The 25,543-nt window shown below is 45.6% G+C and overlaps 3 protein-coding genes across 3 annotated transcripts in view; 1 reads left to right on the top strand and 2 right to left on the bottom strand.

The window, feature by feature from the left end:
- LOC119442032 (GON-4-like protein) overlaps positions 1-3,288 on the top strand; it is a 55,716-nt gene extending 52,428 nt beyond the window's left edge. Inside the window, 1 exon segment of the mRNA XM_037706748.2 lies at positions 2,929-3,288. Within this exon segment, the coding sequence (XP_037562676.1) occupies positions 2,929-3,000 (72 nt within the window). The 3' untranslated portion in view covers positions 3,001-3,288.
- A 1,994-nt stretch (positions 3,289-5,282) lies between these two features.
- LOC119442033 (nucleolar protein 58) lies at positions 5,283-7,071 on the bottom strand. The gene has a single exon (XM_037706749.2). The coding sequence runs from the start codon at positions 6,919-6,921 to the stop codon at positions 5,305-5,307; it is 1,617 nt and encodes a 538-aa protein (XP_037562677.1). The 5' UTR covers positions 6,922-7,071; the 3' UTR covers positions 5,283-5,304.
- A 5,161-nt stretch (positions 7,072-12,232) lies between these two features.
- LOC125943199 (tudor domain-containing protein 1-like) lies at positions 12,233-23,526 on the bottom strand. Its single transcript, XM_049661819.1, has 2 exons — positions 23,047-23,526; positions 12,233-12,870 (listed from the first exon to the last, which is right to left on the bottom strand). The coding sequence occupies exons 1-2, from the start codon at positions 23,488-23,490 to the stop codon at positions 12,346-12,348; spliced, it is 969 nt and encodes a 322-aa protein (XP_049517776.1). The 5' UTR covers positions 23,491-23,526; the 3' UTR covers positions 12,233-12,345.
- Positions 23,527-25,543: the final 2,017 nt, after the last annotated feature.

Below are 25,543 nucleotides of genomic sequence, written 5' to 3'. Positions count from 1 at the left end.
TAAATTGCAAATTTTGTTAATTTCAGGTTCTAAAATTTCAGCAGTAAAAAATACTTTCACACTTTCCCAGAACATTCCCGGTGGATAGTATCTTGTCAATAAGCACTTGTAAACAAATCGCAAGAAGGTTGGACCATAATAGCACAGTTACGAGCGCCGGCTCATGCGGTGCAGATCACGCCGAAAGCAATGCATCAGCCTGGCTCAAGGCATTTGAAATTTGCGTGTTGCATCGTGTGGCGCTGTTAATCTTAGACACCATGGCTGACCGTGCTTAGTGCCCACAGCCGTCATCACATGGCACCCACAAATGAAAAACCAAGTGTAAAAAGATAGCCATGCACAGCCACGGCCAGTGTAAAGTAGAAGGTGCACACATCTCCTGCCTCCACCCCCCCCCTCCCCTTAGCAAGTGCTAGATCACGTTACCACGCTCTCACCCCGTCCCTACCCCCCTTGCGCTGAAGGAATCATCAGCTCTCATGTTACTCCGAGCTACCAAGCGCTCTGCAACCTTCACGTGACAGATGGCACGGCGAGTGGCAGTTCCTGCATACCACGCTCCGGCACACGTGCATCGATGGTGTTTCTGCTGCTCAAAATTTTAATGCAGAAGGACGCATACAAATAACTTCTGCCTCGACCGCCATATTTTTTTTAATAGATTTGCTAGCCATACAGGAAATGAATAGTTTGTTACATCGCGAACTTCGTTAAATCGATGTTTCACTGTATACTACCAGACTGAATAGGCACAACCTGCTGTGTTGAAATGTGAATTGCCATTTGGTCTGACACATGAACATAGGAACTGCGGCCAATGCTTCATTTCATCCCAGTGACAACTCTGGACAGGCACATACTGTACCTTTAGTGCATTGTGGCTGACTTATTTAAACTAAGCTGCAGTTCTTCTGCTGAGTAAAAATTGAAGAATTAATATGAATGCAAAGCTGGCAGCACTTGTCGTAGTACGCAAGTACCGTATTTTCGCACGTATAACGCGCCCTTGCATATAACCCGCACCCCTAACTTTGAACTCCACGAAAAAGAAAAAAATAACCTCGCGTATAACCTGCACGCGTATCCGAAAAAATGAGGACTCAGAAGTTACAACTACGTGCAGTTATCATTTCGTTTTCAAAACAAATTTATTTCAAAACGACTGCCGTAACGTTGTCAGTGCTGTCGTCCGATTCACTGCTACCATCAGAGGCTTCATCGCCGCTCTCAAAGACGTAATAGTCTTTGGAACCATCTCGCAGCAGCTCTGTTGATGATTTCTTCAGCAGCGGCTACGATATTCAGTTTCTCTTTCGCTGTGAAAGACTGCCGCCGAGGCACACTCGTGTCAAATTACAATGTCAAATACGATGTATATGTCATGTATATCTTGTGTGTCTTTTTTTTCGTTTTTTTTTTTTTCCTTAATATCTTCACTGCCAAATACAATCAGGGCCGGAGCCCTTGTCAAGCTGCTGGAAAGCAGCTTTTTGCTCCAGTCCTGGCATTTTGTTTTTGTAAAAACTGAATGCGAAATAAACTGTCTGAAGTCTGATGCCTAAACAAGGCTGGCCAACTGTGCAAACTGGGCTTACGAGAAACGGCACCTGACTCATGCAAAAAGCGTGCGAAAAGCATCCAACCAGACTATGGATGTGGATCTGGCTATAACCTGTGTTGGCCTCTTATTGGCTGAACACACATCGATGTCGATAGGCATGTGGACAACGCGGGCTCTGCATGGCAGGCTGCGCGTTGCCGTGAAGCCGACCCCCACCCCCTCCCTTCGCAGATAGCCCGCACCCCCACTTTTTAAGCAATTTTTTCCAATTTTTGGCGCGGGTTATATGCGAGAAAATACGGTATATAAAATATTTTGGAAGACTTCTCACATTGAACTGCACAGTGCAGTGTGGTATGAAGTGCATGTTACAAGGAACTCCTTGTAATAGTTGATCATAGATGTTTATTTGGAAATGTCTAATTATAATCACGGATGACTCAATTGAAACAGCTACCTAATTTTTCTTTAAGCTTCAAATATTGACACCTGTGATGTGATCAATATCACATCGAGGGGAAAATGTGAAATTTCTGCTGCATTGTGGACATTTGGCCACTTATTGTGCAGAAGCCTGCATGCCCAGGCACCCTGCGAGCTGTAGTGATTAAAGCCGCCATGACAGCTCAGTGATCCATATTGTGGAAATTTGTGTATGTGTACTATCTAATCCTGGGAGTGTTTGCAGTGCCAACACCTCCCATGGCCACAGCAGTTGATGTGGAACATCCTTTGAACTGCAGGCATCATGTAGTATGCGAACTTATGAGTAGACAACTGTCCAATAAAACCTTGTATGCTACCTTATGGCATCAAGGAACCGAGGTGGGGGGAACCCAGGAGCTCAATTATTGTTTACGACGATGTCAAACCAACAACACAGGGCCTTTCAAGAAGAGATCATCCCGACCTCATGTACACAGAAACCTATCATGCTTCTGAGGCCAGTGGGGCCCTGGACTGAGGGGCTCCGACCACTGCTCCTTAAAATATATTTTCCAGCCAAATAAAGTTACTTTATATATATATATATATATATATACATCATGCTTCTGGGAATGCAAGCAGCACTGTGCATATCACAGCCAAGAACGCTTCCTTCAAAAGACGCTGTTAACACTTCATGAACAAACAACCTCCCTCACGAATAAAGAGGTCTACACTGCAGCAGCAAATGAGCATGGCAAAGGCAGGGATGTGGACAGCAAGGAATTAGATAAGACAATGCTGGCTTATGTATTACCCACGTTTCGTATGAGTTGCACTTTTTTCTATCTTCTTGATCTATGACTAGTATAGTGCACACGTACCACTGTTGAGTCAAGGTGCTCATGTTAAAATTTTTGTATGCTTTCATGTTCCAGGTGACCAGCCGCTTTCAAGAACTGATCCGTTTGTTTGAGGCAAGCAAGAGCGATGACGAAGCTGATTCATGACAGTGCTAGCTAAAGTCTGCACCTGCGATCATCTCCTCTTGTACACATAATTCCATCATCACATTTTCATCATGATCATCCCAAGCATCAGTGAAGAATTCCCGGTTGGCAAATGAGGACACTCATCAAACATGAACCATGTCACGGTGTACATTCTACCATCATGTATAGTATTCTAGCACTTGCGAGTTTGTCTAGTCATTGTTTTGTTGATCTGAAAACTGCCTCATCCTCGACTACCGAAGGTGAATGTAGTAGAACATTAAAAGGTATAATACCTTATTCCGATTGTAAGATTCCTGGTGTTTTCTGGTGATGGGTCTTAACAACAGACAGCATGCAGTGTGTACAGTTAAAGCTGTTGGTTGCCGTTTTAGTAAAGGTATTCTAGCCACACTGTTCAATTTTTTATTTATTTGTGCCTCACTTTTAAGTGTTTACAAACGAATTCCTGTCTCACAGCAGCAAAAATTGGGCGTTTTTGTAACTTATCATCTAGCCATTAACATCACGTAAGTTCTTAGACACTGTGTGTGCAGCCTCAGTCTGAAAAGATAGCATTGTGTCTGCGAATGAAAACATTGCAAATTTTTGTAGCATGAAAACACAAAGCCTGCTTCTCTGCAAAACATTCCATTAATTCTCTATACATCAGATTTATTCTGCCACAATTTTTTAAGCCAATGATACACACACATTGAATTGTGCGAATACAGTATAATCACACAATATGGCAGCACGAAAAGCAAGCTTGGGTTACGTTTTCACAAGAAGCACTGCTGATCGGTTGAAGTTGCACGCTGTGTCATTCAAAAATGTAACAGGCAGTTTTCGTGCAGTGTGCTTTTGCTTTCTGAGAAGGCTTGTTTCTGCTGTCAAGAAGCATGCTTACCAACTGCTGCTCAATGTAAAGCCAAAGGAGCTAATTCAAAATGGTACTTGTGGCAGCAAGGATGTTACACTGTATATCGTAGCCTTGATGGCCTCTGATATACGAATTCAGCAAATAGTTAATACACATTTGTTTGCTGCTTATCTAAATATAAACAATATTGTGAGCAAGATGATGCACTTGATAGCCAAATGGGTTGTTGGGATTCAGTAAGTTGCTAATGAATTGGGTGTTAATGACACAATATGACTCAAGGCACGAGTACCCAATCTTGCTTTCTTTGCCCATGTGGAATTTAGTCAAATTCCATGTCTTGGTTGCGTTTTCTGGGCATGTGCATAGGATGAATACAAGCAGCGTCTAGTGTGGTGGTTTTTATTCTGCTTGTATCAACATCGTAGCATTTACATGACCATAGACTGCCATGATTTGACTGCACTAGCTTAGGGTGTGTTTCACTCGTCTTTGAAAGCACATGCTACCTAAAGCAAACTTCATTTGTCATCTTGCAGAAATTGGTTCTGCGCAAGTTGTAAGCACTTCCTGCATTCACTAGTTAAGAAGTGCAAGATCTGCTTTGCAGAAATAGCAATATGTTTGTTTAGCAGAACAGAGATGTATTGTTTCTTACTGTTTTGTTTAAAGCAGTCAGTCTAGCTGGTAAGAAGCAGTTACACAATTTCAGGAATGCCATGGTTGTGGCGACACAATTTTACCACATATAGTGTGCTAAATTTCATATGGACAGCTCAAAATGCAAGCTGTATCCACAATTACCACAGCTGTCGTTCCCGTGTGCTCTAAAAGCCCTAAACAAAAGCAGCAAGTGATGGAACTCATACATTGTTGCATTACTTGCATGAAGCATAAAGTGCGCAAGTGCCACACCACACTTGCCCGCGAAGCTCTGCAGTACCGTATACAGCATTGTTGTGAACTGTTGTAGTAACTGCAGTCGAGTCAAGACAACCGAGTAATGCCATTCATGTATGTTTACAAACAAACCTGTGGGCTACTTACTTCCACATGGATAAAATGAGACTGCAACAGAGCGTGGCCATTCTTGCAAGCGGTTAAGCACAATGTATTCAAGAGGTGAAAACAGCGTAAAAAACTTTGTTTACCATTATCCAGTGTTCTTGCCGAGTGTCAGCTACCTAAATGGGCTGTAAGGCAGTTGTACAGCATATCTCAAAAGCTTCAACGTCGCTGTGGCCTCTGTAAAGCTTTTCACAGCATCAATTCTTTAGACTGAAGAGAGCAGTTTCTTTTGCTCTTCTGAACTTGCTATAGGAGCCCCACAACAGGGCCCAATCTTGCCATTTGCAGCGTCTTTGAATCTTACTGAAGGCTGTACCATAAGATATTCTTGTAATAAAATGTGAGACAATTTTAAAAACTGAGTCAATCATTTATTCGTCATCACCTGCAGAAGGCTGGTGCTTTTTCTTCTTCTTTTTTGGGGTAACCGGCTCACTCTTGACTTGCACAGGAGTCTCGGACTCCTCTTCAACTTCCTTCTTCGGCTTCTTCTTCTTCTTCTTGGGGGTGACAGACTCGCTTTCGGCCTCGGTTACAGCTGTCACCTCCTCTGCTGCCTTGGTCTTTTTCTTCTTGGGTTTGGGCTCGGTGACATCATCGGCCGCCTCGTTATCTTCCTCCCCTTCTTCCTGCTTAAACTTTCTCTTCGCGCCGGCAATCGATGTCGTGGGCAGTGTCGAGTCAGCGGCCGGCTCGTATTGACGCACGACACTCTTGTGTTCGTACCTGTCTTGCCTGGCCTTGCCCCGAGCCGTGCCGCTGATTCTTCGGTTGCCACCGCCTTCTTCGAGGATTCGCATGCGCGTCTCCAGCTTCGCCCTGTGTTCAACTCCAAGCTCGGTACCCGTTCCGTCGTCTCCCAGCGCGTCGACTCTGGTCGCCAGAGCTGCCTTGGCGGCCAGCATACGCGACACCTTGCCTTTCAGCTTCTGTGTGCTCTGGCCTACCAACTGCGCGTGGTAGATGAGACCGTACTTGGGCGTGTCGTGCTTGGTCTTGAGAGCCCGGAAGAGCGCCTTTTCGGCGCCCAGTATTTGCACGGTGGAGGCCGGGTGCTTGGCCAAGTTCAGCAGCGAGCCAGCGTGCGAAATGAGTCGCGCTCCGACCAGTTCTCCCACTAGGATGGTCAAGTTGGGCGCCACGGCGATCATGCGGTTCTTGAGGTACTCGAACAGCTGGGCGCGGTAGCTGCTCATCTCCATGATCTCGCGGCACAGGTGCAGTATGTTGCGGATGTCTTCGTCGGATACCTCCGTGCCCATGGACATTTCGGCGAGCTCTTTCACTTTCGCCTCCTGGTCTTCGGGCAGTATCTCGGACAGGTCCGTCTCGATGGCGTTGGTGCGCAAGCCGATCGTCTGAACGGTACGCACGTACAGCAGGTTGTCCGTGACCACTTTCGAGAGCTCCGGAAAGTGCCAACCGTACCACTCTTTGCAACGCATGATGTAATTGTTGAGCTCCTTGTCCAGGTCGTCAAGGAGAGATACCGCTTGGATGATCATAGTATCGACCTTGTCGGGGCTGAACTTGAGCTTATACCGGGACAAACTATGGGCCAAACCTAATGCCATAGCGGTCATCTCCTTCTTGGGGAGTCCCGTGATCAAGCTGTCCATTTGGGACCGAATGCAACGCATCAGCTCTTGGATAGAGCTGTTGGCGACACAGCTGATATCGAACTTCTCCTTGATGACGTTTCCAAGCTTAGCGTCCGCGACGGCAAGACTCTCGTGCGCTTCCTTGGCTATAACCTTCTTCAACGCTTTCTTCAGGCTTTTGCTCATCTTACCTTCGACAGCTGCCGTTGCAGCCGCCAAGGCCTCGGTCATGTCTCCAAACTTCTCGAAGTGCTTCAGCTTCACCACACGCGATGCCTTGTCCGGCGTCTCGAAGTCTTGGAACAAATTGTCGGTCTTTTGAAGCTTCTTTTCATCTAGAACCTTGAAAATGGCGTATCCCGCCGGTGACTCGAAGAGGACTAACATGTTGGAAAGTTCGCTGCGGTCACAACGACACTAGCCACAACAAACTACGAAAGTTTTCCCACCACGTGCACTACGTGCACGACGCCATGAAAACAACCGCCGGCACATGAAGAGAGCATGGAAGCATGCGCGCGGATGAACACAATCAAACGATGTGCATTATGAAGTCAACGTTCAACGTTGACTTCATAGTAATTACGTTGGAGCAGCTGTCTTTGTTGCTATGAGGAATATGTTTAAACAGCACAGAAAAAAATATAGAACTACAAAACCCAGGTCAGTTTTTTTTTTTTTCTCTAAGCGGAAGAGTGTCTTTACTAATGTAATTTGGTTTCGTAGTGACGATGGCGATGATGGCAGACTACAGCTTCTGCATAAATTACGATGTGGATAAAGCATAGTTCCGAAGTTATCTTTAAACAATTATTTAATTATGAAATTACTTATCATACTTTTGTCTGCAAATCACGAGTAAAACATGTAGAACACATGGTTGGAACTGGTTGACAGTCGAAACTGCTCGTAACGTTCATGCTAGCCGCGCTACATCATCATCGACAATACCATGTTATAATGGCGCAAAATTTGAACACGTCTATCGCCAGATCATCAAATATAAAGAACAAGCACAAAAATGAGCACATTTCGTGACAGAAATATTCGCAATAAAGCGCTTTTCGAACTGGAGGCTGAACACCAGAACTTGCGTGCAATCTTACCCCTACGTTTGTTTTTAGTACATTTCCGGGTCTACGAGCCGAAACAACTATTGGGTTGCTTCAGCCTGCTTCAGCACCAACCCTTCCCTTTACCCCATTGTTCCCCGTCCTAAAATTTGGAAGATTATGTACGTGGGTCCCTTCGGCATGGACTCGAGTGATGCGATATTAGGAACGCACTGCACTCGGAATTCGTTCGTCGTGATGATGTGCTAGGATATATTTAAATGGCGTCGCAAGTTTTCTAGCTACCGCGGCGCAGTGTATGTGCCCCTTGCATTGTCACGATTCATCTGTTGCCGACTGTGCATAGCACATGGATACATGCAAACACCAAGGTGCGGCACGCATATTACAGCGGTCTAGGCATCATTATACATTGTCACAAGTCCAAAGGTTACCACGAGTTCCCAACGCGGTATTCAATCTGGATAGCAACGTGCGAGCAAAGTACCGTCGTCAACAGCCAATCCTCGTCGTCGCTCTGTAGTTGTCGGGACAGCTATCAGTGCTTCGATGTTTTCCTTTCAGGGGTCCGTGTTTCTTTCCCCTTTAGATTAGGATCAAGTTGCAACCCACCACCATTGCGCTTGTAAAATCTACACAGCCTGCCCTAGGAGTGAGAACAATTCCTCTTTCCCGTCATCTTCACAGACCGCCAACAGAAAGCTGAAAAGACACACGAGTGTTGATACAACTTTTACCTCCCTCTTGTGTCCGTATCTTTTAAGCCTGCTTTCAGAACTATCTACTCTTGCTGTGTATGTACATCACGGTAACATGTCAAGGCTTTCTGCAGGGTGCTTGGAGCCAGCTCCTCTAAGGCACTGCTTTAGTCATCCATCAACGCTTACTAAAAACAGCAGCCGTGAACACCATACATTTCCGACACACTAAACATAATGGATGCAATGTCTCAACCATGCCTGCAGTGCCTGTTGCAGACAACGTGCCCACAAATAATGCCATTATGAGCAGCTAGGTTAGAAAATACGATTGAAAAGACGTGTGAGCATGGTTCATTATGCATGCAGTGAGCTGTCTCCTATGGTGCCAATGAGTAAAATTCACTAAGGTAATTTAAATTACTGGAAAATGTAAAGCATGGTGTACATATGAGCAAAGTCCCCCGCAGTAATGCTGGGTTACAATTTTAACATATCGCTATAAAACCTTTTCCTCATGAGGAAACAGCAAGCCCAGGCATCCGAGGCAGACGGAAACTTTCGTGAGAGAAACTTGGACAGATCAGTTTTCATCGTGTGGCATGCCTCTAGCCTGCCACTCCACAGGCGAACGACAAAAAAGACAATGCCCGTATGCGCACACCACGATGCTTGACCACACATTCAGCATGCTGGTGAACCAGCAGCCTCTCATTATCCTAGCTACTCATCCCTGTTATGCATAAAGTTAATATAGTTGTTCATACTAATTTCATGCTATCATTCCCCGAAGTGTGGAGTAGCAAGCAAGTCGCCAGGCCATCTGCACCTTTTTATTACATTCTCTTTAGACATTTGCACACAAAATAGATGGTCTCTTTCACAAAGGATGTCCACAAAGTAATGTCCTTAACCCTTTCAGCCCTGGTGGTGTTGATTGACAACATTACGCAAAATGTCCCATACAATTCATGAAACAAAGTAAATAGAAAAAGTTAAGCTTTTGACGTGAAGCCAGCATAGTCTTGAGACTATTGCCAGAAGTTTAGATCGAATGGTGCAAGACAACCATTGTCCAGCGGGAAAATCAATTGTAGCAGTAACACTCTTCGTTTAACTTTAAGACGTCATCAGCACCAAACAACTTAGACATCTGGCTTCATAACTTTGTGGTGTGCGAATATGACGCTACCAGGGCTCAGTGGTTATAAAATTAAGATTGTGAGTAGTCAATCTTTCATGTTTCCCGAAGTATTTTCTAGAAGCATTTTTGATGCTTCTTGGCATATTTACTCGTTCAGGACTGTTATTTAGCTGAAAAAGTGATAAAGCTCCATAGGACATTCAGGTGCATGTAGGTTATTCACCAAGAAAAACAAAGAAGACTCACTGAATTCATGTGCCCAACCTGTTCACTAGATAAAAAAAAAAACTGAAAAACTCTTCGAGGAGCTTGGCATACAAATATCAAGAACTATGCACGAACTGCGACTTGGAACAGGATGTCTTAGCACCTGTGATAAGCTTATTTTTATTTGGTACAGTTAAATTTCCTTGTTTGAACATTACAAGAGCCAACATATTGTTTGACGGAAATAAAATACAACTTTTTCAGCTCCTGCAATATAAAATATAAGAAAGCTGTATGTTTTCCAAAGAATATATCACGTGTTAATTCACAACATTTGAGCCCTGGTGGCGTCATTTGACACCATATACCTAACATTGCTAAAAATTGTAAGGCATGGCATGGCATGGCAAGAACTTTATTTAGGTCCAGAGAAACTAGGGCCCGAGGGCAAAAGCCCCCAGGCTAAGTCGGTGGCTCCGCCCACGTAGGCACCGGTAGGCCAAAGGCTTTCCCGATGTCGTGAGCTCTCCGGACGGCCAGGAGTTGATCTTAAAAATTGTAAATTAATATTTTTCTTTGTATCAGGCTTCCGAGAGCTTTTCCACAATAATTACGTCAAGTGGAAAAATCTTTGCCTAAAGGAAGAAATTCAGAGCCCTTTACGGACACATGCCCAACATACATACATACAGGCAACATACTAGAAATTGGTTTTTCTTGCCGAATTTTAATATTAAATCTGAAGTGCCTAGCTAAATGTCTTTGCATCATTAGTTAGTTTAGAGCAGGAACACGGGACAAGGAAGAAGTTTGGCATGTGACTCCCTTTATTTTGAAATCAGTCGGAAGAGACACCTATGCAAGATCTCTGGCTGCAGTATCGCAAGTAATGTGAAGCAAATGAAATGTACACCTATGGGTCACATAAAACTGTCTGTACAAATTACAAGTGAAGCCATAGGAGGTTTAGGTGAAGCCCACTTCCAGTTTCTCTACCTGGTGTTTCCCTCCTACTGCGTTGGACCAATGCATTTCTCTGCAAAATTAAGGCGCATATTCGACTAAGTAACAAAAATTCACTAATTTTTAAAGTAATTACTCTATGGCCCGTATTGCAATTTACAAATTCTAGCAGTGGAGTTCGCAAGGCGGATCCGTTTGGGACAAATTCTCAGGATGACACCAATTTTGAGATATTAATTTCCAAACGTTGCGGAGAAATTGCATTTCTCCGCAACGTTTGGAAATTAATATCTCAAAATTGGTGTCATCCTGAGAATTTGTCCCAAACGGATCCGCCTTGCGAACTCCACTGCTAGAATTTGTAAATTGCAATACGGGCCATAGAGTAATTACTTTAAAAATTAGTGAATTTTTGTTACTTAGTCGAATATGCGCCTTAATTTTTTTGTGCAAGTAATGTTCGCCTCTTCGAGTAGACCAGCTCATGAACGAGAATTGTGCTATCTGCCATAGGCAACCTTAAAAAATTTTGAAAGTGTTCGCTGAAACACCCTGTATAACATGACATTGTAACCATACCCGCCGCGGTGGCTTAGGCAGAGCTAAGGCGTTGCGCTGCTGAGTACGAGATCGCGGGATGAAATCCTGGCCGCGGCGGCCGCATTTTGATGGGGGCGAAATGCAAAAACGCCCGCGTGCTTGCGTTGTAGGGCACATTAAAGAACCCCAGGTGGTCACAATTAATCCGAAGCTCTCCACTACCGCGTGCCTCATAATCAGAACTGGTTTTGGCACGTAAAACCCCAGAAAGATGACATTGTAACCATGAGAATATTTTTAAAAATCATTACCGAAACCGTCAAAACATGGCCCATTTTCTCGTGGTAGTGAAGAGTTCAGTTTTCGCAACAAAACATTTTTTCTTTTAGTTGAACATGCTTATTTTTTATGTATTTTGCACATATAGACATAGAAAAACATTTTGAAGTCCAGTCTTTAAAGGGTTAAAAAAAAGGTATCCCCGAAATGAGAAACTTTCCTTCTCCAAGTGTGACGTGTAATGGAGCATGACTCGCCTAACTCAGACAGTGTTCTTTCTAGGTATAAATGATAGCTGCTATTTGTCTCCGTCTCATGATGCACTCTTTCCTGTGATATTAACTTAGTTTTAGTTTCCACAGTGGCAATGGTCGATGTGCCATGTGCTTTCAACAAAGGCTATCGCAAAAAGTGCCCGGTTTGCTTGGGAGCAATAATCAGCCTGTGTTAATTTCCGTTTCTGAAACATTCCATTCAGCCTAGTACACAGTCCTCCTAAAGTTTACAAAATGACACATTTCTGCAATGGCCCTTCATTACCAATTTTTACTATTTGCTCACAGAAGGCCGATATGTCCGTGCTGTGCTAAAATCAGCCACGTCTTTTGTTTCATCTCTGACAAATGCAATGTACAAAGAGTGGCGCTAGATGCACCAATGTGCTTTTGTTTAAGCAGATGTCGAAGGAAACAAATAAGAATTCACATGAAGTTTCACTTCCCACTCACCAATGTTATGATCAGCCTGAATGAGTGTTCAGTTAAATGCAATGTGACTTGCAAGTGAAAAGGAACTTGGAACACTCCAAAAAGTTTATTTGTACTTTTAGGAACGGAAAACATTGCTTTTGTTGGACTAATTACAAAGCAAACAAAACTTAACGTCCTCCGAGTTACTGCTCTCGGCTTCATTCAATCAGGCCATTGAGGCACTGATCCTCTGCATAAATCTTTGCCTGGCAGGGCTGGCTTGATGCATCCACAACTTCAAGCTCAACCTCAACGTTGAGCAAGTGAGCCACACACTCTTCGGCTACCGACTTGACGCCCTGCAGCGTAACACAGTTGGCGATGACTTGTATGCTCTTGAACTTCTCAGCAAGGGGCCTGATGTCACCGACTGGCACGAAGTCGTCATTGCCAAAGTCCACAAATGACACCTCACACTTGCCATCCTGAGGCACAGAAAGCACTGCTGCCCGATACCAGAGTCCGTCGGCAGCATAGCGTGCACAAACTGCATCGCCAGGTGCTGGCGAAGGTAGCGGTGTGTTTGGAACTGAGCTATTCAGCTCAGTCATCATGGTCTGCAATTCAGGACTCAGGCTGGACTGCTGCAGATAGAACAGCCCACCAGGGACGGTAATATGCGTAATGATGGCCTTGGTACGTCCGTCAGGTAGAGGCCTTTCCGAAAAGGTCTTCTTTGGTGCCTTAAAAGAAAAAAAAAAAAAAAGAATAATTAAGGATTTCTTTGCTTGCCAAGTAGAAGATGTTCAGGCAGAGACAGACAAAGGCACAACACGAAGCCATATATTATCTTGTAAGCATTTATGATGCATTTAGCTGGTCGCACTTATCCTCTGGTTCGAAGCACATAAGAGTTAAACCTGGATATAACGACATTGACAAATTCCCGAAAAACTTCGTTATAAAGAGGATTTCGTTATATGCAGGTTCGGCACGAAAATTCGAAAAAGAAACGCTTACCGTATGTACTATCGCTCAAGATTTACTCCCAATACACTAAAGTTGTGATGAACAAAAAAGTCCCAGTTTCGCCCGAAAGGCAAAGCATCGATTAATATACGAAGTAAGGATAGTACAGTCAAACCTCGTTAATACGTACCCGCTTAATGCGTAACTGCGCTTTAAACGTAGTCGTGAAGATTCCCCCACCCAGCCCCCATTGAACCTCATGTATTGGCTGATCGTTTAAGCCGTAGTCGCTCATTGCCCACCAAACGGTTAGTGCGTACCATTTTTCTTGTTCTACACGCACAGGCACAAAATCGTCAAACTCTCATGTGCGCAGACGTTCGATTCACGAGTTGCGACGTCCGGACGACAGTCGCCAGCGATAGTGAACTTACTACATGGCCACCACGACGTATTTCCTGCTCGTACAGCTGTTGCCGATTGCTGCACACAGAAGCATGGCCTTCGAGATGAGTTCCCGGTAACGCGGAGAAGCTGGCAGTAGGGGGTGCGAATTCGCTGTCGCCGTTGGAGTAATAACCGCGCAGAAGCACATTTTATTGCGAAGCGCATTTGTACCATCACTGTGGACGTCGCTTTGAAGTTACGTGTAAAGTCCAAACGCGGCAACATCGTCGCCGCGCGCCGTACGCTGTGTGTGCGAGCGAAAGCTTGCGGAGGTGCGAGGCAGAAGGGGGTTGGGGGGGGGGGGGGGGCGAAGCGTGCTTCTGCGCTAGGCACGGTGGGGGAGGCGAGAAAGGGAAGCGTTTACTTCGGCAGCGGCCGCCGTATCTTGAAAGCGAACTGCAGAGTGGGTCAATATCTTGCGTTTCTTCGTCGAAGCACTCATCCTTGGAATGTCACACCAGGTACTGGATGCGTTGACGCGTGTCGTTTCGCACAAGCGCGCGGCGTCGGAAACAAAGAGCGAGTGGCACGATGGCGTCGTAGCATCGTATAGTGTCAGGTTAGTGAAGTGAAGCGCAGACTTGCGCAGTAACCAAAGAGTGGCGCTGCCAGTGCGATGAAAAAAAAAAAAAAAATTTTTTCTTTTCCTTCGGCAACATCCACAGGAAAAGGAGAGTGCCGGCTTGGCGGGCTAGGCCAGCTGCAGCAAGCGGCGGGATCAGGTTTGAATAAAGGGATGGAGAAAGGTCACACCTGCGGTGGCAAGATCGCCGGGTCAAGGGATGCAGGCCCGCCTCGCGCACTGCTCGCTCGCACGCACGCACACGCGCGCTTGCTCTCGCCTCGCAGTTGCCGTGAATTCGAGTGCGCCAAGCACGCCGCCGCCGATTCGCATTCCGCTGCGGCGGAGAAGGTGCTTCCGGTTGCTGCTTGCGCAAAAATGACAAAATTTGGGGCGAAGTCTCTAGGTTCCTGGCGTGGAAAATTCGTTATTTCCAGGGGGTCTCCCGCTGCCACTTCGTTACGTAGAGGTCTCAAATACATGTGCTTCTATGGAGTAACGGCGGGGAACAGAAAAACTGTTATATCCAGGAATTCGTTATATGGAGGTTCGTTATAAGCAGGTTTGACTGTATATCAGGTGCTCGCTCAAAATCTGAGCCAGGGGACTTTCGCACAAGCCAAATGTGCAACGCTCTCTCACTGTATACGAGAGCAGGCACATGAGCGCCACCTCTGAGCAGATGCAGGAAGCGGGTGCAACGCAAGCCACTCAGGCTGATGTGGAAGTGCAGAGGAAAGCAAGCCAGGTGCAGTCACATGACCAGAACTTGGCCAGACCTCTGAGACATTCCCCCCCAAAAAAAGGAGAAAGAAAGAGAGCAGCACAGCACTCGTACCAAGAATGGAGATCGAAATGGACCAGTCAAATGTACCATTAAACAACAGAAGAAAACTAATCAAGTTTGCAATGCGGTTGCAAGCTTGGTCTTATTGCATAATCCAGGCTTGGTCACATTACAACATATTGCAGTTCAACATATTGCAGTTCAAGCTGCCATAATCACAGAAAGGTAACAGCCAGGAAAGTTACTTCTTTTTTATTTTTTAAAGGGTGCAACTAAGATGAAGGTATCATCAATGCAACATTATTTGTTAGTGTATCCATGGACTTGCTTGCAAACATCACTATAGGGCAGCACTTGCAGTGGGAATGAGTGACATTTAAAAATTGTGAAAGTAAATGCGGAAGTATATTTTTAAAACGGCTTTCCAATTTTTCAATATTCTCAAAGGAGTGTCGACCAATATGATGGTCAGCACCGTGTCATGGAGCACATCTGTGAAAGTATTGACGGTAGGTGCATGTACGTAATGAGTCCTCCAGCCCGAGCATCACCATTCAGCACAACATAGCCCTTTTTTGTGCTTATCAGCTTCCAATGCAAGCAAAACTGCGCTTTTTAGCAAGCAACACAGGCGATTCTATTCTCATCTAGGAAAAAAAAAAAAATTGCACATCCAACGCACATTTTGGAATCAATGTGAATTAGTTAATGAAATGCTATAAATTTGCCCATTTAATTCATGCCTCGTTGGCATAACAGAAACTGGCACACACAGATGTGCTCTCTCGTGCAGCCGTGCTATGCAATGTGAAAACTCTTATATTGTCTTGTATTTCTTAATTGCTGCTAATTTATTTTAAATGTAGCACCTCCTTCTTGGCACACACCTCGGCTGTGGGTATGTGCCACAGTATGAATATCGTCATCATCCACACGCGGCGATCATTTCAATGAGGTAGCTGGCATGACAGGAGTATATGTGCAATTGTGGCCTAACAGTTAGCAAAGTAGGCGTAGAAAGGTTAGAAAAGTTTGCTTTATTAAAGGAATTATGCTCTTCATGACATATACTGGCTGCAATGAGGATATTTAGGTATTTGTTTTTCACCAAGTAATTTCATAGAAAACAAGGCCGGCAACCTGGACCCCTATAAGTATAAGGGTAGCAAAGATGGTAGTGCTGTCCTGCCGCTATTCAGCAAGACAACAGCAGCAGCACCCGCCCAGCCAGCAGTCGCAGTCAAGAAAGTCCAAGAGGGTTGCCAAAAAAACTTCCCTTTAAAGGGGCCCTGAAACAATTTTTAACTAATCATAGAATGGCCTCACTATTAAAGGATGTTGTCTCGTGAATCTCATGCCACAAAAATGTTTAGTATCCTTCGTCTCATGAGTCTCTAGCCACAAAAATGGTTAGTATCCTTCAACTATATAAGTGATGTCACAGCAAAACCAGACTTTCCTTTTGTCTCCGCTAGCATGTCGGAAGCTACACAGTGGAGAAGCCAAAAGGATAAAGCCCCTGGCTGCGAGTTGTGTCGCAGCGGCGAAAGAGCTGTGGCACCCCATGCGGCCACGGTAGACTATGCTACACAGCATGCCACTACCAACTTGGAGACCATGCAGAGCTGACACAGCTACGTGCAGTGCCAAGATGAAATGACTTTCCAGTCTTTGCGAGATTGCAGACATGTATATTTTTTTCATTCATTTAATTAAATTAGCAATTACATGTTACTGAGAATGCTCTCACGACAACTTTTTCACTGTGTTTGACAGTAGATTGTAAATTCCCTGTTGCATGCAGTGCAGTAATATTTGGCTCGCAGGTTCACAGCAGCCTCTACAACGAACTAGCAACATTCTTTTACTATGCTCAAAAAAGTGCTTCAGGGCTCCTTTAATAAAACAGAACACCGACCAAAGTGGCGTTGTCAAATGGGTTGACGTCTCAGCTTCCATAAAGAAGCCTTGTTCACTCATGAACAAGGCAGGTTACAATAAGTGGATGAAGGTGATAGATGAGCTGATAAGCAGCATCGGCTTTGTCAGTCTGAATGGTATAGCTTAGACGAGAGTGATTGGACAGGAGGATACTTTTTAGTGCTCTCCGCCCTTGTTCCAAAAGCTCTGTGCACGAAGATGTTATTAAATCAACACTACAGAACAAGATTGCTCTGCTAATTGCAGTAGCAAATACGAGATATTCAATAAAGCTTACATTAGGAAACAAAAAATAAATCTATAAATTGCGTCATTTTGAGGCTCATGGTATGAAGGTTCAACTGTATTCAGTCACGAATTCAACTCTAAAGCCATTAAAGAGCCTTAGCTCATGCTTTTCTGCAAAATAATGTCATGTTCATAATAAACCTTACAGATTGGGCTTGTAACCTAGCGTTTTCCACCTGGCTGTGTCACTATCCACACATTTCTCTCACCCTCCTCTTATTTCTCTTATGTGCTGCACATTATCAAGTGAATTTCTGAATGAAAATAAAATTGTAATAAAATCAATATGCACCAAGTTTCTCACCAAACATTTGAACAAAAGCTACAAAAAGTTGTCGCAGTTTTGCCTGAAAGGCGAAGCATCAATTGCAATAGCAAACTTGTAGAGAGCTATACGGAGTAATGATATTAGCTTTATCAGCTGTATAAACTTGGACATGCAGCAGCATCGGCAACACGCAGAACTGTTGTCGACGCCATCGGCGTTTTGCCCGCGTTCGCTCAAAATGCGTGCGGTGTTGGTGACTGTTGCCGGAGCCTCTGATATAAATAGGCACTTGGTGCCGCAGCTAAACGTCGCCTCCCTTCCCTTACCCCCCTCCCTCCCTCCCTCCCCCCACGGCCTCTCGCGCGTCAGAAGAAGGTGCGTTTGCTCTACATATATGGTGATTGTAAAGGAGAAAAGAGACGCCTACTTCTGCAGCCCTTAAGCGAGCACGGCGCAGAACGCGCGTTTGTTCTCCGCCGTGCGTTCACTCCCCGTGAAAGACGCGCCCCTCGCGCCCTTTCACTCGCACATACAGCGTTCGGCGCGCGGCGACGATTTCTTCTCCAAATGACGTCATACGGAACCTCACGGCGACGGCGACGCCGACGGCAGAAATCTGCTTTTGAGTGTCCATATAATTGCTATCGCAATAAAATGAATTCATGTAGTGCTGTCTGTCTACAATAGGACTGGAAGCTCCATTGCCGACATAAAAAGGAATGGTTACGAGCACTCACACAGTGAAGCAAGTCACTGTCATATATAATGTTACTGTCAACAACATGAAATGGCTTCACTGTGTGAGGGCCGCTCAAAGAACCTGAGCAGGCTATTCGAGCACGCAATCGTATCCTGCACGATCGATTTCTGGGATACCATGTATTTTATGCCTACGAGTGTGTACTGTGCATGTTTAATATTACACCCCTAGAAATAAGGCGGAAATATTTTCATTATTTATTCCTGTACAAACTAATTCATAACCACTTTTCCTGTCCGCGGTTACTGTCCGCTATAATGTTCTGCGTGCCTTGCCCAAATTTGCGTAATCCCAGCATTTTCTATGTGAACTGCTCTTGCACCTGTAACACTATAACACGTGTTATGACAACAAAATACCTTACGTTATAATTTCAATAATGTCACCTGTAGTAGTGGGAACAGGGCAAGCGCAGAGGCACAAGAAGAAAGAAGTGCGCATGCTAACAGCCACGCTCGATAGTTTGTTCTCCCCGCCATTTTCTCGGAGCCCAGCTGCTCTCAATAAATGTCGTCAGCCCCCCTTTGAAGGCGCGTAGTGAAGTGGTGGAGGTGCTGGGTTCAGCTGTTGTATTTGCTCATTATATGACTTCTGTCATTGATGTAATTCATTTTTTTTTTCATTTTACCACTGTTCTTTCAGGCTTTCTGATTTGTTTGTTGTTTTTATTTTCTGTTCTTTATGTAACACAAGTGCACCGATACTAAGGCGTAGTAGAGCTGTTCTTGGGCACTTTCAGAAATAAATGAAATTAAAATGGAGAGGCTAGCCCAATGCGTTAGGTTTCAACAGATAAAAGCAAGCACTGTGCTTTACAATGGGCCATACCACTGAATTGCCTTTTTTTTAAAGGGTAGGGTGCGAGTCGTCACGAGTGGACTGCAACTGTTGGAACATAGGTCCTTAGTTCGTGACAGTAAAAGAATTAGCAGGAATGCCTTCGTGAACACTGACAGACTAGGCACCTCGATTCAATACCAGCAACACTCCACAGCGGGAACAGCAGTGAAGGCATATATTCTTGCTTCACAGCCATTAGCTGTCAGCGCTAATGCTTGCTCATGCATGCAATGAACACAATGTACAAAAGTGATTTGGGACAGGCATTCGCTGCCCGACCTGTACGTATCTGAAATACTACTGTATAAGTATCTTGTGAACAATGTCGAACCAACTTATAGCAATACCAGTTTTAACAATACAGTAAAAGCTCGTTAATTCGAATTTCGTGGGGACGCCCAATGAGTTCGAATTAAACAGAAGTTCGAACTAACGAAATTCATTGAAAAAAACAGCAGGAATTGAGACCGGGTTGTTGGAAAATTACTCAAAATATTTACTTGCGAAAATAATCTGTGATCACTGTCTGTTTCTCTTCTTTGAATGCGATCGCTATAGCCTTGTTTTCCAACGCGCGAACGTGGCAGAAAGCATCCTCTGCGTCTTCCTCGAAGCTGAAGAATAGACGCGCGACACGCATAGCCTCCATTAGTTCCAAAGCTGAGGGCCGCGTGGGTGCATCATCCTCTTCGTCATCCGCACCTACATCGACGACGGGCGCGTCTCCACCAGTCACGTGCGCGATGATATCATCGTCGGTGATTGTGCCGCAGACCGCTGCACAGCGATCTGCATCGACGTAGTCGTCGAAGGTCACGTCCTCCAGCGCATCCCGCAATCCGGCAGGAATGACCACGGCCTCGCGCTCGTCGGGCTCGCAAGCTGTGCCCTCATTGGTCACACAAAAGCCACTGTGGCGGAAGCAATTGGCAACAGTTGTTGCCGTGACCTGATCCCAGGAACGCACCAACATATGCAAGGCCGTGAGCAGCGTCACATCGTAGCGACACGGCACCGAACGACTTCGTAGCTCTGACGTACACGAGGCCTAGCGACTGAATGTGCGGCACACAAAGGACACGGAGACCACGCAGACACGTTCGGCACGAACCACCACACGATGCGAAGAGCGAGTGCAATGACGACAGGGACGCCGCTGCGCTCGCGCCATCTATCGTGGAGCCTTGAAAGCTTGCGGCGGCAGTATAAAATACCACCACGCAGCGGCGCGCAGTTCGAATTATCGATAGAGGAGCCGATGCGCGCGTGAACTAACGAGTTGGTTAACCCATAGACTCCTATATATTGTGGCCGGACCATGACCATCAGTTCGAATTAACCCGAAAGTTCGAATTAATGAGGTGCGAATTAACGAGCTTTCACTGTATACATATGGGTTATAATTTATAACAATAAGCCGCCAATGCATTGGCATTTTTTGTATGTGTTCTATGGTAAAATAAATCGTTTACTACAGTTAAACCTGGATATAACGAAATTACCAAATTCCCGAAAAACTTCGTTATAAAGAGGATTTCGTTATATGCAGGTTCGGCACGAAAATTCGAAAAAGAAACTCTTACCGTATTTACTCGATTCTAACGCACCCTCGATTGTAACGTGCACCGCACCTGTTTTCTGATTTCGTCGAAGCACTTATCCTTGGAATGTCACACCAGGTACTGGAGGCGCAGACGCGTTTCATTTGGCACAAGCGCGAGACATCGGAAACGAAGAGCGAGCGTCATGATGGCGTCGCAGCGTCGTATAGTGTTACGGTAGAACCCCGCTGTTACGTTCCCCGGTGCTGCGTTTTCCCGGCTATTACATCGTTTTCGGCCGGTCCCGGCACAGCTCCCATAGAACCCAACGCATTGGTAACCCCGCTGTTGCGTCGCAACTGTGGGACCGTTCCCACATCATACGTTGCGAACTGCCACCCCGCTGCCGGCCCGAGCGGCCATTTCGACTTTTCATGTCACTTGGCTTGGTGGCTTGACGATGACATTAGCAGCCCAAAGTGCCGGGGGCGACAACTATGACGTATTTTCAGTTTCCGCCAGCAAAACTATGGCCCTTGAGATCCATATTTGCTATCTAAAGATGGTGTCTATGATGCGTTGTGGCCCTAAAATTGGTTTTGGCTCATAGGTGTTCCGTATAAAGTCCAAGGGCGATAATGCAGTCGCCGTATGCTGTATGTACGAGTGAAAACGTGCGAGGGGAGCCGACGGCTGCGTCTAAAAAGGAAGCGCGCCTTCTTCCGTTGCGCTCAAGGCACCGGCGAGAGAGTGAAGGGGGAGGGATAGCAGGCGGCGTTGTACTGTACTCTGGCATAAACTGTGTACTGCCAGGGGGCGCGCGGTCGCGCGGGCCGTATCTTGAAAGCAATCTGCGTTGGGGCAGAGTCTAGGCAGTGTAGGTGCGTCAGCGGCTCGTAGCTTTGTGTGTGCTGTGTGTTCTCGGTACTCAGTTTGCGTTGAAGTGATAGACAACAGCCACGAAGGTCACTTCGCTCGCTTCTGCAGCGGCGCTTCCACACGCCGCCAGCGTTCGACAGCGCGTGTCCGCGCTCATCGAGTGTGATGTGTCACAGCGTCTGCTGGCTTGGCGGGCTATGCCAGCTGCAGCAAGCGGCAGGATCAGGTTTGAATGAAGGGAGGGGGAAAGGTCACGGCCGCGGTGGCAAGATCGCCGGGTCGAGGGATGCAGGCCCGCCTCACACACGCTCGCACGCACGCACACATGCGCTCACTTCGCATGCCGTCACGGCGGAGAAGGCGCTTCCGATTGCTGCTCGCACAAAAATGACAAAATTTGGGGCGAAATCTCTAGGTTGTCGGCGGGCAAAATCCGTTATTTCGAGGGGGTCTCCCGCTGCCACTTTCGTTACGTAGAGGTCTCAAATACATGTGCTTCTATGGAGTAACGGCGGGGAATAGAAAAACTTTGTTATATCCAGGAATTCGTTATATGGAGGTTCGCTATAAACAGGTTTAACTGTACAATGCTCCCATGCCATGTTATCGATTATAATAAAATCTGGCTACCAGGTGCGTGTGCTGAAAATAATAATGCAAAATCCTCAGGACGAAAAAATTCAAGCCACTTTGTCACACCCGACTTTGTGCCGCACACCCCGCAGGCATGCCTTTGTCATACGGTTCTGAATAACAAAAATCAGGTCCCTTGTTTCCCTTTTTCTCGCTTTTTGCACTCTTTCATCAGATAGTTTTCAAAATGCCTACTTTAACCACAGTTGACTGGTTGGAAGTGTAGAACTGCCTCGTTAAGTACTTGACTCTGGATGCGTACTGCCACGTTACTATAATTGTGACATTATCAAGCACAAAAGCCGGCACACAGCCATTCTTCTTGAATTGCAGGCAGGCAACAGTGCAAGCGCAGCTGTGCAAGGAATTACACACCTAACTAGTGTATGACAGTGTGGATTAATATGTAACATCAGTACTACTGAAATAAGCCTGCCTTTCAGAGCTATGTCTTGTGCACAATGCTGCTGTGCTGTTGAGCCCGTCTGTAGAGCAGCTTTTCGGCGTCAGCGACAATATATCACAAAAGGTGCAGGATATCTAATCCAAACTTAGGAAGGCAGCTCTTTCTGAGAGCAAACAGAAGTGTTCGGCAAATCAGCCCTGTGCTTTGTTTGACTATAAAAAGTGGTTCAATAATGCCAGTTTTTTTTAAATGTCTCGTATTTTGAAGGTAAGCATCAAGTAACAAAATAGCATTTCTCAGCTTTTTTCAGCAATGTGTACTCTACTATTCTACCCAGATACATTATGAATTTGGGTAATTAGTACTCGATTGAGTAAATGTTTCAAATAATGTTTGTTATCTTGAAGTACTTAATTTGAATATGTTGTACACGTCTGCCTGGCGCACTGAAACAAGGTTCCACTGCAACTGAAGCATCCCACTTTAGCCAGTCGGCCTGCAAGCTGCGAAAGTCTCATCAGTGTTATCACCGCACCTTGGCGTGTGCCCTACAGTGTGAAGAACACGACATGACCACGGCAGCCACACAGCGCCTCGCCCGCCTCGCGACCAGAGTGCGCAAAAGGTCCGTAATGCATTCCCCAGACTTGCTGAAGATGCGCACACTTGGCGAGGGGGTAGGCTTATCATCAGTTTCCACTCTTTCAACAAAAACAACTGCCTCTTTGAGCGGAGACACTAGAGCATCGCTCAGTAGCTTAACACCATCAAGCTGTGGTCTGAGGGCCAGCGCTGGGGCTGGGAAGATGCAGTCTCTGTCAAGAGGCAACGAACGCAAGTGAAGCTTCGCCTGGGTCCCCGTGGCACCGGTATCAACAAAAAACAGGCTGAACATGTCCTCAGCTGTTCCAACAATTCTTGCACGCTGCCACGTGTGATCCTTTGGGTGAAGTACACACACTATTTCGCCAACGGCCACTTTCTCAGGTACATCTGATGCGGTAGCATAGGCAGCTAGCTCTGGTTGTAGTTTTTGCAGCATTTCACTGCCGGCAGCTGTGCGGAGGTAAATACAGTTGTGTATGCGGTGGAGAACTGTAGCCTCAGTGCGACCTGGATGGCAGTTGCCCCTGTGAAATCTGGACAGTCTCCTGCAAACGATGTAAGGTGATGCGGAAATGTCGTTTCTTAGTCGCCGACTGCTGACACAGCAACTACTGGGCATAAATGTAGCGCTACAGAGAGATGGTACAGCGTTATTCAACAGTGCGTGACAATGTCTGCGAGGAAAACCTAGTGGCCGCTGACGTTGTCCCTGCACAAGCCAGCGCCACGCTTGAAAGATAATTGTACACACTACTTCTGACAACTGTGCTAACAGCTGCTCACAGAAGTCTTTAGAACAAAAAGGAAAGAGGAAATGATTATCTCCTGAACAGCTCTATGAGTAAGTACACAGCCAGGAATTGTGAGGTACAGCGTACGCTTGTTTGTGCAAGCTTCATGCCACTACACTGACTTACATGTAACAACTCCATTCCCCCCCCCCCCTAGTTCATCAACCTCTCTCCATTCCCTCTGCCTTCCTTCTGTGGTATGAATATTAATGCTAGCATTGGCAAAGATTAACTAGGTGTTTCACTTTTCTGGCAAGACAATTCCCGTCAGCCTGTGATACTATTTTGTGTGCCTTGAACTTTTTCAGGTACTGTTTATATTGTGCTGTTTAGTGGCTCTTTGTTAAGATATCATGTCTGATTTGAACTGGATGAAAGGTTGTTGTTGCACTGTATTGTACAGACTTTGTTATCGTAATGTACATCTCTACCACTCTTCCGTGTGGTGCTCAGTGTTGTGGTGGCGAGGTCCCCTCAAGCTGTCCTAAACAGCTTTATTCCTGGTCACCCACAGCACAGTCTTTGTTGTTATTTGCTGCAAATAGTAAATTCAAATTGAAATTCAAAATGGCCTTCTCAAATTGAGGTTTAAGGTGCAGCTTATAACAGTCTGAAAAAAAAATTTCTTTTTTGAATTTTCAGTTAAAAGCTATAAGTGCAGCTATTACATAACCCAGCACTATAATCATTTTGTACAATGCTGAGAGCAAATTATAGTATTTTTTTTGGTGTGTGGTTCCCAAGTTCCAAAAACTTCTACATAAGCCGGTACAAGATATCCTTTTTTTATAAGGCAAAAAGAATAGTAGTGAGGCTTCTTAGCAACGCATTTCTTACTGCATAAATGGAAGTTGCAAGCCACTCTACACAGCCATGCATGCTACATAAAAGTAATTAAATGCAGGACCCTAAAAAAAAAATTGTCTTTCAAAGCATGTGCTAATAGCCACAAGTGTGAAACACTTGCATGCTTTACTGACACCTCTGGAACCAAGTATTCTTTCAGCACACTTCCAGCCATCCCCATGGGTGGTACGCAACTGTAAAATACCATTTTAGACAGCTCAAGTGCGTGGAATGCCTTGTGTATAACGCAGAATGTCAAATGGGGACCTAAAAATAAGGTAGGGCCATAAACACTGCTAAGGGGGAGGAGAATCAATAAAGCAGTTGTCGTTAATCGGATTAGCATTTAAGATGATACAACAATTTGGTAAGAGCAAGTGCCACTGACCGGAGATGCATCCTTGGGTGCAGTGACAGCGTTGATGCACTTCCCATGAAGCATGAGGCGTGCCAGTGGTGGCTTGCCATTGTCAACCAGTTCCACTACGAGTGGCTCCTTGGGTATGAAGTCATGAGCCCGGGGCGCAAGCACTGGCACACCTTCAAGCTGCACAGCCATTGCACAGGCAGGTTCCGAGGCCAATTCCTCCTTCATTGGCAGCAGCAACTTCACTGTCATGTTCTCGGTGTTGCCGTAGTCAACAAACATAACCCGAACCTGCAGAGGTCAGTAAAGAAACAAACTGTGTGCTCTTGAGTGGCTTCATGGCCTCTGTGAAAACTGCTTAATCCTAAGGGGCACCGCAAATTCCCACTGCAACCAGCTTTTCCAAAAAGCTATAGAAATTCTGAGAATTGTCTTCTGAAGCATAAGCATTGTTTGGCTCGGCTGTGACTTCCGTTTTTGCTTAG

The sequence above is a fragment of the Dermacentor silvarum genome, chromosome 2 (assembly GCF_013339745.2).
Source record: "Dermacentor silvarum isolate Dsil-2018 chromosome 2, BIME_Dsil_1.4, whole genome shotgun sequence".
Taxonomy (NCBI): domain Eukaryota; kingdom Metazoa; phylum Arthropoda; class Arachnida; order Ixodida; family Ixodidae; genus Dermacentor; species Dermacentor silvarum.
Note: the sequence above shows the minus strand (reverse complement) of the source record. Positions and strands in the feature narration are given on the sequence as shown.

What these genes read in the sequence shown, in the direction of transcription:
- LOC119442033 (XM_037706749.2), bottom strand. Translation starts at nt 6,921, where the DNA reads ATGTTAGTCCTCTTCGAGTCACCGGCGGGATACGCCATTTTCAAGGTT.
- LOC125943199 (XM_049661819.1), bottom strand. Translation starts at nt 23,490, where the DNA reads ATGCTGCAAAAACTACAACCAGAGCTAGCTGCCTATGCTACCGCATCA. An exon ending in GCACTCTGGTCGCGAGGCGG is followed by an intron (nt 12,871 to 23,046) that starts GCGAGGCGCTGT and finishes TTTTCTTTTAAG; the next exon opens with GCACCAAAGAAGACCTTTTC.